Consider the following 13,536-nt stretch of genomic DNA (forward strand, 5'->3'; position numbering starts at 1 on the left):
TGTGGCAGAAATGTATAAATAATAGTTCCAGGAGATGCAACTTTCATTCACTTTCATCCCATATTTCACTTACTGGATGGACACCGCTCTAGATAACAGTTCTTCTGCCTCGTGGAGTTCACCTTTTTCTTTAAGTATATTGCCAAGATTATTCATTGCATGCACATATTTTTGATTTAACCTGGAAATTTTAAATTTAACACAGAATGACACAGGTCAGGTTTTGGATTTAATTCATGCAAACATGCCACACAACATTGCAATACTACTACTCAAAATTGCTGGGACAATATCAGACAGGATGAGAAGTAATTGTATTCCGTGGATAGTTTACATATTTACATAATCGTTATCTATTGATATGGCAGATTTATGCAGAACATATTTCTTATCAAACAGACTTGTGCACTAAACTTTAGATACTGAAGAAATATTATGCAATCAGACTTTAGACAACAACCATCACATACACAGGTTTCCGCTATGCATTTCAAAGTTTGTTTGTTTTTTTAAATAGAAAATAAACCCCTCATCTCCAAGCAGAGTTTTTTTTAAACAGTCATTCTGCTAATATGAACCCACATAAAACCATCATATAGTGCAAAGAATTCTCTATGTCTAGCTCACATAATACACTTTTGTCCAGCATAGAACGTTATTTAACTTTGCAACCACTTTATTAGGGGAATTGTTTTCATTCACAATTTACAGAAATAGAAGATACTAACATGGGGATTTACCGTACATACTTAAGCTCATTGACATACAAAAAAAATCGCCTTAAAACACTGTATAAAGTGTACATTAATAATGACAAGAGACACTAGATTAACTGATAATCAGTAAAGATAAAATCCAATAGGTCTGTCTATTGACGAATAGTGTAGTGGACAGTCAACCCTACAACAACCTAACTCATACCTTCCCAACAAGGGAAGTTTGCACCCTAAAGAAATAACGAGTAATAAAGCCCCCTGCTCACTCTTAGGCTAGGGTCACATTGCGTCCGCGGCGCGCCAGGAAACACCGGCGCGTCGCTAGCGCGTGCCAAACATGGCACGCGCTAGTGCTGCGCGTTCCCATTGCCGTGAATGGGCGCGCTAACGGACGCGTTGCACGGCGTTAATTTCGCCGTGCAACGTTGTCCGTTAGCGCTTTCCCATTAACGCAATGGGCACCAAGCCTTAATGGTCCCAATTCAGATCTTATATCTGTATCCAAGAAAGAAATAACTACCATCATTCCTATAAAAAAAATTTTTGCATGCAAGTGGCTTACAATCCTCTGCTTTAAAGTCTTATTTGCTGCAATAATATCAGAATGTACTCATGTAGAGTACAGATGATGGCAGTCAAAGAATCAGCTCAGCACCTGTATCTCACCAACTATAGGGATAAGCTGCTGCAGGAGATTGACTTCTCAGAGCAAACACTTGGGGCTCATACCCATTTGCGAGAAAAAAAATGGTCATCCGTATGACATGTGTATGTAACGCTTTTTTTTCTTCTCTGATTTTTTCTACAATCATTTACAGGACCATTTACAGTGTTCTATGCCACAGAATGGTACGGTATCTGTAAAAAACAAACAGCAACAAACGGAAAACGGATGGTCAGTATGCAGTGCATTTTTTTTTTTTCTCACACCCATTGACTTGCATTGGCAAGTCTCATCCGAGATATGTAGCAAATCACAGCATGCTGCAATTTTTTTCTCAGTCCGATTTCAGCTGAGAAAAAAAAAAATCGCAGATGAGATGTAACCCATTGAATAACATTGATCAGAGTGCAATCCAATTTTTTATCGGATTGCACTCCTCCGTTTTTCTCACAAATGAGTATGAACCCTAAGAGGAGAAGACAGGTGCTGATCCTTTCATTGCCATCATCAGTACTCCAAATGTTCAGACATCGGTGCAGCAGATAGTAGGAAAATAGACTGGGAACAAACAAGTATTTGTAAGGCTTATGTGTGTTTTTTTTTTTTTTTAATTATAGGAATTAGGACAACCCCCCTAATAAAGTGATTTGCAAAGCTTCACAACTTTCCATGCTGAACAACAACAACAACAAAGTTTAGTTGCTCTTTAAGAATTTCACTTAATACTACAAGTCCATTCCCAAATCATGCTCACATTTAGTACTCAGAGTGAATATTGTTTTACGGTAATTTGCATTTCTTACACCAACAACACACCTGAAAACATTAAACTTTGTAATATATCTCAGAGAAATCTGCTTTTTTCTCTGCGAGGGCCGATTTTCACAATCTCTCCCCACCCATCTGTTTTGTGCTGATTAATTTCCTGGAAATTTTTGTATATTCTATATGAATTTGATACACATACTTAAGTCATTTAATACATAAATTATTTTAATCTTCTATTTCAAGTGTGGCGTTATCTTATAGGTTCTATAAAGTAATATCTGTTATTCAGGGGTCCCCAACTCCAGTCCTCAAGGCCCACCAACATGTCATGTTTTCAGGATTTCCTTAGTCTTGCCCAGGTAATAATTGCATCACCTGTGCAATGCAAAGGAAATCCTGAAAACATGACCTGTTGGTGGGCCTTGAGGACTGGAGTTGGGGACCCCTGTGTTAGATAGTGTAGTTAGGGAACAGAAAGAAATTTTAATGTAAGCAATAAATAGGGATTGAGATTAAAATTTATTTGGCCTTCGGATCACCCCTTTTATTCTCAACTAGATGGTGGCCCGATTCTAATGCATCGGGCATTCTAGAATATGCATGTCCACGTAGTATATTGCACAGCCCACATAGTATATTGCCCAGCCACGTAGTATATTGCTCAGCTACGTAGTAATAATAATAATCTTTATTTTTATATAGCGCTAACATTCCGCAGCGCTTTACAGTTTGCACACATTATCATCACTGTCCCCGACGAGCTCAAAATCTAATTCCCTATTATTATTATTATTATTTATTTATATAGCACCATTGATTCCATGGTGCTGTACATGAGAAATCTGTATGTCTTTGGAATGTGGGAGGAAACTGGAGTACCCGGAGGAAACCCACGCAAACATGGAGAGAATATACAAACTCTTTGCAGATGATGTCCTTGGTGGGGTTTGAACCCAGGACTCAAGCGCTGCAAGGCTGCTATGCTAACCACTGAGCCACCGTAGTATATTGCCCAGTCACGTACTGTATTGCCCAGCCACGTAGTATATTGGCCAGTCACGTACTATATTGCCCAGCCATGTAGTATATTGCCCAGCCACGTAATATATTGTCCAGCCACGTAGTATATTGCCCAGCGACGTAGTATATTGCCCAGCTACATACTATATTGCCCAGCTATGTAGTATATTGCCCAGCCACGTAGTATATTGCCCAGCTACATACTATATTGCCCAGCCACGTAGTATATTGCCCAGCTACATACTATATTGCCCAGCTACGTAGTATATTGCCCAACCACGTAGTATATTGCCCAGCCACGTAGTATATTGCCCAGCCACGTAGTATATTGCCCAGTCACGTAGTATATTGCCCAGTCACGTAGTATATTGCCCAGTCACGTAGTATATTGCCCAGTCACGTAGTATATTGCCCAGTCACGTAGTATATTGCACAGCCACGTAGTATATTGCACAGCCACGTAGTATATTGCACAGCCACGTAGTATATTGCACAGCCACGTAGTATATAGGAGCAACATGGCAGATGTGACAACCTACATGGTGAGCTGCAGCATGTGCTACATGTTCACAGATCGACCAGAAGAAGAATCCAATTTCACCTGTCAGAAGTGTAGACTAGTGGCCCTTTTAGAAGAAAAGGTGCGGGGTCTGGAAGAAAGAATAGCAACTTTGAAACTCATCAAAGAGAATGAAGACTTTCTAGACAGAACAGAAGCATCTCTACTGGTCACAGAAGGTGCAAAAAGTGTCAGAGAACCTCCAAAAGCAGATGAGTGGAAGCATGTGACCAAAAGAAGCAAGAAGACCATGGAGAAATCACCAACCACACAACTGAAGAACCGACATCAAATCTTTGTAGAGGATGAAGATGGCACACCTAAGAATGAAGCAATACCAGCAAGCAAAAAAGAAAAGGGCACACAGCAACAAGTGACAGCAAAAAGTACAGCCAAGAAGCAACGAAGAGTGGTGGTGGTGGGAGACTCACTACTGAGAGGCACAGAAGCAGCCATCTGCAGACCGGACATAACTGCAAGAGAAGTATGCTGCCTTCCAGGTGCGATGATCAAGGATGTGACCGATAGGATACCAAAGCTCTTCAGCTCCAAGGACGTCCACCCATTTCTTCTGATACATGTTGGCACCAATGACACGGCAAGGAAGGACCTACCGACAATCTGCAAGGACTTTGAAGAGTTGGGGAAGAAAGTAAAGGAACTGGATGCACAGGTAGTTTTTTCTTCTATCCTTCCAGTAGATGGGCATGGCACCAGGAGATGGAACAGGATCCTTGATGCAAACAACTGGCTAAGACGATGGTGCAGACAACAAGGATTCGGATTCCTGGACCACGGTGTGAATTACTTGTACGATGGACTCCTCGCCAGAGACGGACTACACCTCAACAAACCTGGGAAACACACATTCGCCAGAAGACTCGCTACACTCATCAGGAGGGAGTTAAACTAGAAGAAGAGGGGACGGGAAGAAAAACATTAGACTCGAACAAAGACGACCCAGGAAAACATACTCAGAAGGGAGGTAAGAACATTTCTAAAACAATCCACAGTGAGGAGATTGGAACAAAACAAAATCCTCTAAACTGCATGCTCGCAAACGCCAGAAGCCTGACAAACAAGATGGAAGAACTAGAAGCAGAAATATCTACAGGTAACTTTGACATAGTGGGAATAACCGAGACATGGTTAGATGAAAGCTATGACTGGGCAGTTAACTTACAGGGTTACAGTCTGTTTAGAAACGATCGTAAAAATCGGAGAGGAGGAGGGGTTTGTCTCTATATAAAGTCTTGTCTAAAGTCCACTTTAAGGGAGGATATTAGCGAAGGGAATGAGGATGTCGAGTCCATATGGGTTGAAATTCATGGAGGGAAAAATGGTAACAAAATTCTCATTGGGGTCTGTTACAAACCCCCAAATATAACAGAAACCATGGAAAGTCTACTTCTAAAGCAGATAGATGAAGCTGCAACCCATAATGAGGTCCTGGTTATGGGGGACTTTAACTACCCGGATATTAACTGGGAAACAGAAACCTGTGAAACCCATAAAGGCAACAGGTTTCTGCTAATAACCAAGAAAAATTATCTTTCACAATTGGTGCAGAATCCAACCAGAGGAGCAGCACTTTTAGACCTAATACTATCTAATAGACCTGACAGAATAACAAATCTGCAGGTGGTTGGGCATTTAGGAAATAGCGACCACAATATTGTGCAGTTTCACCTGTCTTTCACTAGGGGGACTTGTCAGGGAGTCACAAAAACATTGAACTTTAGGAAGGCAAAGTTTGAACAGCTTAGAGATGCCCTTAATCTGGTAGACTGGGACAATATCCTCAGAAATGAGAATACAGATGATAAATGGGAAATGTTTAAGAACATCCTAAATAGGCAGTGTAAGCGGTTTATACCTTGTGGGAATAAAAGGACTAGAAATAGGAAAAACCCAATGTGGCTAAACAAAGAAGTAAGGCAGGCAATTAACAGTAAAAAGAAAGCATTTGCACTACTAAAGCAGGATGGCACCACTGAAGCTCTAAAAAATTATAGGGAGAAAAATACTTTATCTAAAAAACTAATTAAAGCTGCCAAAAAGGAAACAGAGAAGCACATTGCTAAGGAGAGTAAAACTAATCCCAAACTGTTCTTCAACTATATCAATAGTAAAAGAATAAAAACTGAAAATGTAGGCCCCTTAAAAAATAGTGAGGAAAGAATGGTTGTAGATGACGAGGAAAAAGCTAACATATTAAACACCTTCTTCTCCACGGTATTCACGGTGGAAAATGAAATGCTAGGTGAAATCCCAAGAAACAATGAAAACCCTATATTAAGAGTCACCAATCTAACCCAAGAAGAGGTGCGAAACCGGCTAAATAAGATTAAAATAGATAAATCTCCAGGTCCGGATGGCATACACCCACGAGTACTAAGAGAACTAAGTAATGTAATAGATAAACCATTATTTCTTATTTTTAGTGACTCTATAGCGACAGGGTCTGTTCCGCAGGACTGGCGCATAGCAAATGTGGTGCCAATATTCAAAAAGGGCTCTAAAAGTGAACCTGGAAATTATAGGCCAGTAAGTCTAACCTCTATTGTTGGTAAAATATTTGAAGGGTTTCTGAGGGATGTTATTCTGGATTATCTCAATGAGAATAACTGTTTAACTCCATATCAGCATGGGTTTATGAGAAATCGCTCCTGTCAAACCAATCTAATCAGTTTTTATGAAGAGGTAAGCTATAGACTGGACCACGGTGAGTCATTGGACGTGGTATATCTCGATTTTTCCAAAGCGTTTGATACCGTGCCGCACAAGAGGTTGGTACACAAAATGAGAATGCTTGGTCTGGGGGAAAATGTGTGTAAATGGGTTAGTAACTGGCTTAGTGATAGAAAGCAGAGGGTGGTTATAAATGGTATAGTCTCTAACTGGGTCGCTGTGACCAGTGGGGTACCGCAGGGGTCAGTATTGGGACCTGTTCTCTTCAACATATTCATTAATGATCTGGTAGAAGGTTTACACAGTAAAATATCGATATTTGCAGATGATACAAAACTATGTAAAGCAGTTAATACAAGAGAAGATAGTATTCTGCTACAGATGGATCTGGATAAGTTGGAAACTTGGGCTGAAAGGTGGCAGATGAGGTTTAACAATGATAAATGTAAGGTTATACACATGGGAAGAGGGAATCAATATCACCATTACACACTGAACGGGAAACCACTGGGTAAATCTGACAGGGAGAAGGACTTGGGGATCCTAGTTAATGATAAACTTACCTGGAGCAGCCAGTGCCAGGCAGCAGCTGCCAAGGCAAACAGGATCATGGGGTGCATTAAAAGAGGTCTGGATACACATGATGAGAGCATTATACTGCCTCTGTACAAATCCCTAGTTAGACCGCACATGGAGTACTGTGTCCAGTTTTGGGCACCGGTGCTCAGGAAGGATATAATGGAACTAGAGAGAGTACAAAGGAGGGCAACAAAATTAATAAAGGGGATGGGAGAACTACAATACCCAGATAGATTAGCGAAATTAGGATTATTTAGTCTAGAAAAAAGACGACTGAGGGGCGATCTAATAACCATGTATAAGTATATAAGGGGACAATACAAATATCTCGCTGAGGATCTGTTTATACCAAGGAAGGTGACGGGCACAAGGGGGCATTCTTTGCGTCTGGAGGAGAGAAGGTTTTTCCACCAACATAGAAGAGGATTCTTTACTGTTAGGGCAGTGAGAATCTGGAATTGCTTGCCTGAGGAGGTGGTGATGGCGAACTCAGTCGAGGGGTTCAAGAGAGGCCTGGATGTCTTCCTGGAGCAGAACAATATTGTATCATACAATTATTAGGTTCTGTAGAAGGACGTAGATCTGGGGATTTATTATGATGGAATATAGGCTGAACTGGATGGACAAATGTCTTTTTTCGGCCTTACTAACTATGTTACTATGTTACTATGTTACTATATTGCACAGCCACGTAGTATATTGCACAGCCACGTAGTATATTGCACAGCCACGTAGTATATTGCCCAGCGACGTAGTATATTGCCCAGCCACGTAGTATATTGCCCAGCTACATACTATATTGCCCAGCCACGTAGTATATTGCCCAGCTACATACTATATTGCCCAGCTACGTAGTATATTGCCCAACCAAGTAGTATATTGCCCAGCCACGTAGTATATTGCCCAGCCACGTAGTATATTGCCCAGTCACGTAGTATATTGCCCAGTCACGTAGTATATTGCCCAGTCACGTAGTATATTGCCCAGTCACGTAGTATATTGCCCAGTCACGTAGTATATTGCCCAGTCACGTAGTATATTGCCCAGTCACGTAGTATATTGCCCAGTCACGTAGTATATTGCCCAGTCACGTAGTATATTGCACAGCCACGTAGTATATTGCACAGCCACGTAGTATATTGCACAGCCACGTAGTATATTGCACAGCCACGTAGTATATTGCACAGACACGTAGTATACAGCACAGACACGTAGTATACTGCCCAGTCACATACTGTAGTATATTGCCCAGCCACGTATGTAACACGTTAAAAAAGACTTCAAATAAAAAATAAACGTATACTCACCTTCTGAAGGGCTCTTGTAGTCCTGTCACCTGTGTGCGGTGTACGCAGCAGCTTCCGGTCTCAGGGTTGGTATGAGTGCAGGACCTGTGATGACGTCGGTCACATGACCGTGACGTCATGGCAGGTCCTTCTCGCATAGCATCCTTAGCACCGGAACCTGCCGCTTGCACTGCCGAGGACAGCGCCACGTCGGAGGGTGAGAATAAAGTTTTTTTTATTATTATTTGGAACATTAGATCTTTCTACGATTGATGCTGCATACGCAGCATCAATAGTAAAAAGTTGGTCACACAGGGTTAATAGCTGCGTTAATGGAGTGCGTTACACCGCGGTCCATTAACGCTGGCATTAACCCTGTGTGAGGGCTGACTGGAGGGGAGTAAGGAACGGGCACTGACTGCGAGGAGGAAGGAGCAGCCATTTTGCCGGCGGACTGTGCCCGTCGCTGATTGGTCGTGGCAATGGTCATGGGAGTTTTGCCATGACCAATCAGCGACTTGGATTTCCATGACAGACAGAGGCAGCGACCAATGAATATCCGCGACAGAAAGAAGGACAGACGGAAGTGACCCTTAGACAATTATATAGTAGATATTTAGAGAAAACAAATTTAATCACACAGTGATTGCAGACTTTTCCTTTTAAACCGGACAACCTATTTAACCACCCTGGTTAATTTTTGTTTGCTTTAATTGTTACTGTTCTCAGGGCACCCTAGTAAATGGGAAATTTTGCAGTTTACCAGTTTCCCACTCATAAAAATCCTGATCTGCGTTTTCAATGTTTGGTTGGTAAATAAAGACATTCCTTATTTGCACAAGTTTAATTATGTTGTCTGTACTACCCTTTTGCATATTGATCTAGTGGCAGCATAACATTTGACAGGCTCTGTTGGGGCTCACCAATATCTCTTTGAAAGTGGAGCTACATGATAACTAAAAGGTGTATTGTAACAGATACATTACCTTATAGCTTCTCTGTAGTATTTAATGGCATCTGCTTGAAGGCCTCGATCTGGGGTGGACGGGTGTCCCTGAGGGATCTTTCTATCATCCATAAGGTATTGTAGATAGCCTATTATGCTATTTATTGTGACCACAGAAATAGATCTGGTTTATTGATTGTATTGTAGATAGCCTATTATGCTATTTATTGTGACCACAGAAATAGATCTGGTTTATTGATTGCACTTCCACTATTCGGATATATGTATATCTGTGTGTTCTAATATGTTGTATATATATTTACATACCTTCTAACCTGTGATACGCCCAACTTTGGGCTTTTTCCTGATGCTGGCAACATCATGTTACGATCTTTTAGCCCCATATATCCGTTTGTCTGTATGATATGATATGTTTTATACATGTTCAATAAAGTTGTTAATGTTTATGGATTCTATGACTGCTTGGTGGCTCTTTTCCCTATTGATGCGATTTTGGCAGTTAACCAGATTATATCCATGTCATGGTGGTAGATAGATAGATATACTTAATACGGTGATCATTTTGGGTTATTTCTTACCACCTATAATGCTCATCAGAATTTGGTTGCTTATTTGCACAATGGAGTTTAATTATGTTGTCTGTACTACCCTTTTTGCATATTTTTGATCTAGTGGCACCATAAACATTGACAGGCTCTGTTGGGGCTCACCAATATCTCTTTGAAAGTGGATCTACATGATAACTAAAAGGTGTATTGTAACAGATACATTACCTTATAGCTTCTCTGTAGTATTTAATGGCATCTGCTTGAAGGCCTCGATCTGCTAAATTTTTACCTATATTATAGTGCACCTGTGGATTATTAAAAATATTCCATGTAATTATCTCTTTTACACTAACAAAATACAGCTACAAAAGTTTTATTTTGGGTGCAGTAAATCATAATTACAGCTTCTTTCTCTTGTAGGGGTACATGTGTAACTGCGAGAAGCTTATCTGCACTAAAAGCAATCACTCAATTTTGAAACTACATGTCGCTACGTGGAGCAGTATTATTGCTGCATTTGACAACTACACTATGCCTATGTAACCATGTACTGTAAATATTTTCACAATTGCATCTTGAAATATGTATTTTTTTAAAGAAAACTTCAACTTTGCAATATCAAAGTACATGTCTACAACATCGATTCATCTCAAACTTCAAATAAAGATTTCTTACTTTCAATTGAAAATGATATACGGTTCACTGATATGCAACAGAAGCCAATATCAGTGTGTGACAGTCAAATGTTGACACTCTCCTATGGAGATCAAGTCCTGTCACAATGTACATTGTAGAGGGACCGATGGTGGCATCAATGATAACAGCCTACATCTCTGAGAAACTAGTGAGGAAGACTGGTTCCAAGGGGATTTGGGGGTATATACCGTATATACTCGAGTATAAGCCGACCCGAGTATAAGCCGACCCCCCCCTAATTTTGCCACAAAAAAAACTGGGAAAACTTATTGACTCAAGTATAAGCCTAGGGTGGAAAATGCAGCAGCTACCGGTGAATTTCAAAAATAAAAATAGATGCTCCATACCGTTCATTATGGCCCCATAGCTGTGCAATATAGTGCTCTGCACCGTTCATTATTGCCCCATAGATGTACCATAGAAAGCTGTGCCATATAGTGCTCTGCACCGTTCATTATTGCCCCATAGCTATGCCATATAGTGCTCTGCACCGTTCATTATTGCCCCATAGCTGTGCCATATAGTGCTCTGCACCATTCATTATTGCCCCATAGATGTACCATAGAAAGCTGTGCCATATAGTGCTCTGCACCGTTCATTATTGCCCCATAGCTGTGCCATATAGTGCTCTGCACAGTTCATTATTGCCCCATAGCTGTGCCATATAGTGCTCTGCACAGTTCATTATTGCCCCATAGCTGTGCCATATAGTGCTCTGCACCGTTCATTATTGCCCCATAGCTGTGCCATATAGTGCTCCGCACCGTTCATTCTTGCCCCATAGCTGTGCCATATAGTGCTCTGCACCGTTCATTCTTGCCCCATCGCTGTGCCATATAGTGCTCTGCACCATTCATTATTGCCCCATAGATGCACCATAGAAAGCTGTGCCATATAGTGCTCTGCACCGTTCATTATTGCCCCATAGCTGTGCCATATAGTGCTCTGCACCGTTCATTATTGCCCCATAGCTGTGCCATATAGTGCTCTGCACCGTTCATTATTGCCCCATAGCTGTGCCATATAGTGCTCTGCACAGTTCATTATTGCCCCATAGCTGTGCCATATAGTGCTCTGCACCGTTCATTATTGCCCCATAGCTGTGCCATATAGTGCTCCGCACCGTTCATTCTTGCCCCATAGCTGTGCCATATAGTGCTCTGCACCGTTCATTATTGCCCCATCGCTGTGCCATATAGTGCTCTGCACCATTCATTATTGCCCCATAGATGCACCATAGAAAGCTGTGCCATATAGTGCTCTGCACCGTTCATTATTGCCCCATAACTGTGCCATATAGTGCTCTGCACCGTTCATTATTGCCCCATAGCTGTGCCATATAGTGCTCTGCACCGTTCATTATTGCCCCATAGATGTACCATAGAAAGCTGTGCCATATAGTGCTCTGCACCGTTCATTATTGCCCCATAGCTATGCCATATAGTGCTCTGCACCGTTCATTATTGCCCCATAGCTGTGCCATATAGTGCTCTGCACCATTCATTATTGCCCCATAGATGTACCATAGAAAGCTGTGCCATATAGTGCTCTGCACCGTTCATTCTTGCCCCATAACTGTGCCATATAGTGCTCTGCACCGTTTATTATTGCTCCATAGCTGTGCCATATAGTGCTCTGCACCATTCATTATTGCCCCATAGATGTACCATAGAAAGCTGTGCCATATAGTGCTCTGCACCGTTCATTCTTGCCCCATAACTGTGCCATATAGTGCTCTGCACCGTTCATTATTGCCCCATAGCTGTGCCATATAGTGCTCTGCACCATTCATTATTGCCCCATAGATGTACCATAGAAAGCTGTGCCATATAGTGCTCTGCACCGTTCATTCTTGCCCCATAACTGTGCCATATAGTGCTCTGCACCGTTTATTATTGCCCCATAGCTGTGCCATATAGTGCTCTGCACCATTCATTATTGCCCCATAGATGTACCATAGAAAGCTGTGCCATATAGTGCTCTGCACCGTTCATTATTGCCCCATAGCTGTGCCATATAGTGCTCTGCACCGTTCATTATTGCCCCATAGATGTACCATAGAAAGCTGTGCCATATAGTGCTCTGCACCGTTCATTATTGCCCCATAGCTATGCCATATAGTGCTCTGCACCGTTCATTATTGCCCCATAGCTGTGCCATATAGTGCTCTGCACCATTCATTATTGCCCCATAGATGTACCATAGAAAGCTGTGCCATATAGTGCTCTGCACCGTTCATTCTTGCCCCATAACTGTGCCATATAGTGCTCTGCACCGTTTATTATTGCCCCATAGCTGTGCCATATAGTGCTCTGCACCATTCATTATTGCCCCATAGATGTACCATAGAAAGCTGTGCCATATAGTGCTCTGCACCGTTCATTCTTGCCCCATAACTGTGCCATATAGTGCTCTGCACCGTTTATTATTGCCCCATAGCTGTGCCATATAGTGCTCTGCACCGTTCATTCTTGCCCCATAGCTGTGCCATATAGTGCTCTGCACCGTTCATTATTGCCCCATAGCTGTGCCATATAGTGCTCTGCACCGTTCATTCTTGCCCCATAACTGTGCCACATAGTGCTCTGCACCATTCATTATTGCCCCATAGCTGTGCCATATAGTGCTCTGCACCGTTCATTATTGCCCCATAGCTGTGCCATATAGTGCTCTGCACCGTCCATTCTTGCCCCATAGCTGTGCCATATAGTGCTCTGCACCGTTCATTATTGCCCCATAGCTGTGCCATATAGTGCTCTGCACCGTTCATTGTTGCCCCATATAGTGCTCTGCACCGTTCATTATTGCCCCATAGCTGTGCCATATAGTGCTCTGCACCGTTCATTATTGCCCCATAACTGTGCCATATAGTGCTCTGCACCGTTCATTCTTGCCCCATAGCTGTGCCATATAGTGCTCTGCACCGTTCATTCTTGCCCCATAGCTGTGCCATATAGTGCTCTGCACCGTTCATTATTGCCCCATAGCTGTGCCATATAGTGCTCCGCACCGTTCATTCTTGCCCCATAGCTGTGCCATATA

The 13,536-nt window shown here is 42.0% G+C and overlaps 1 protein-coding gene across 3 annotated transcripts in view; it reads right to left on the bottom strand.

Annotated features, from left to right (window-relative positions):
- TMTC4 (transmembrane O-mannosyltransferase targeting cadherins 4) overlaps nucleotides 1-13,536 on the bottom strand; it is a 253,025-nt gene that overhangs the window by 157,160 nt on the left and 82,329 nt on the right. For 2 of the 3 annotated variants that reach the window (XM_069757974.1, XM_069757975.1), the window contains exons 12-13: nucleotides 10,024-10,103; nucleotides 74-181 (exon numbers count right to left, since the gene is read on the bottom strand). In XM_069757974.1, the coding sequence (XP_069614075.1) occupies nucleotides 74-181; nucleotides 10,024-10,103 (188 nt within the window). Of the gene's footprint in view, nucleotides 1-73; nucleotides 182-9,269; nucleotides 9,326-10,023; nucleotides 10,104-13,536 lie in introns of those variants that run through there. The other variant, XM_069757976.1, reaches the window with a different exon arrangement.

This window comes from Ranitomeya imitator, chromosome 3, assembly GCF_032444005.1.
Source record: "Ranitomeya imitator isolate aRanImi1 chromosome 3, aRanImi1.pri, whole genome shotgun sequence".
NCBI lineage: Eukaryota > Metazoa > Chordata > Amphibia > Anura > Dendrobatidae > Ranitomeya > Ranitomeya imitator.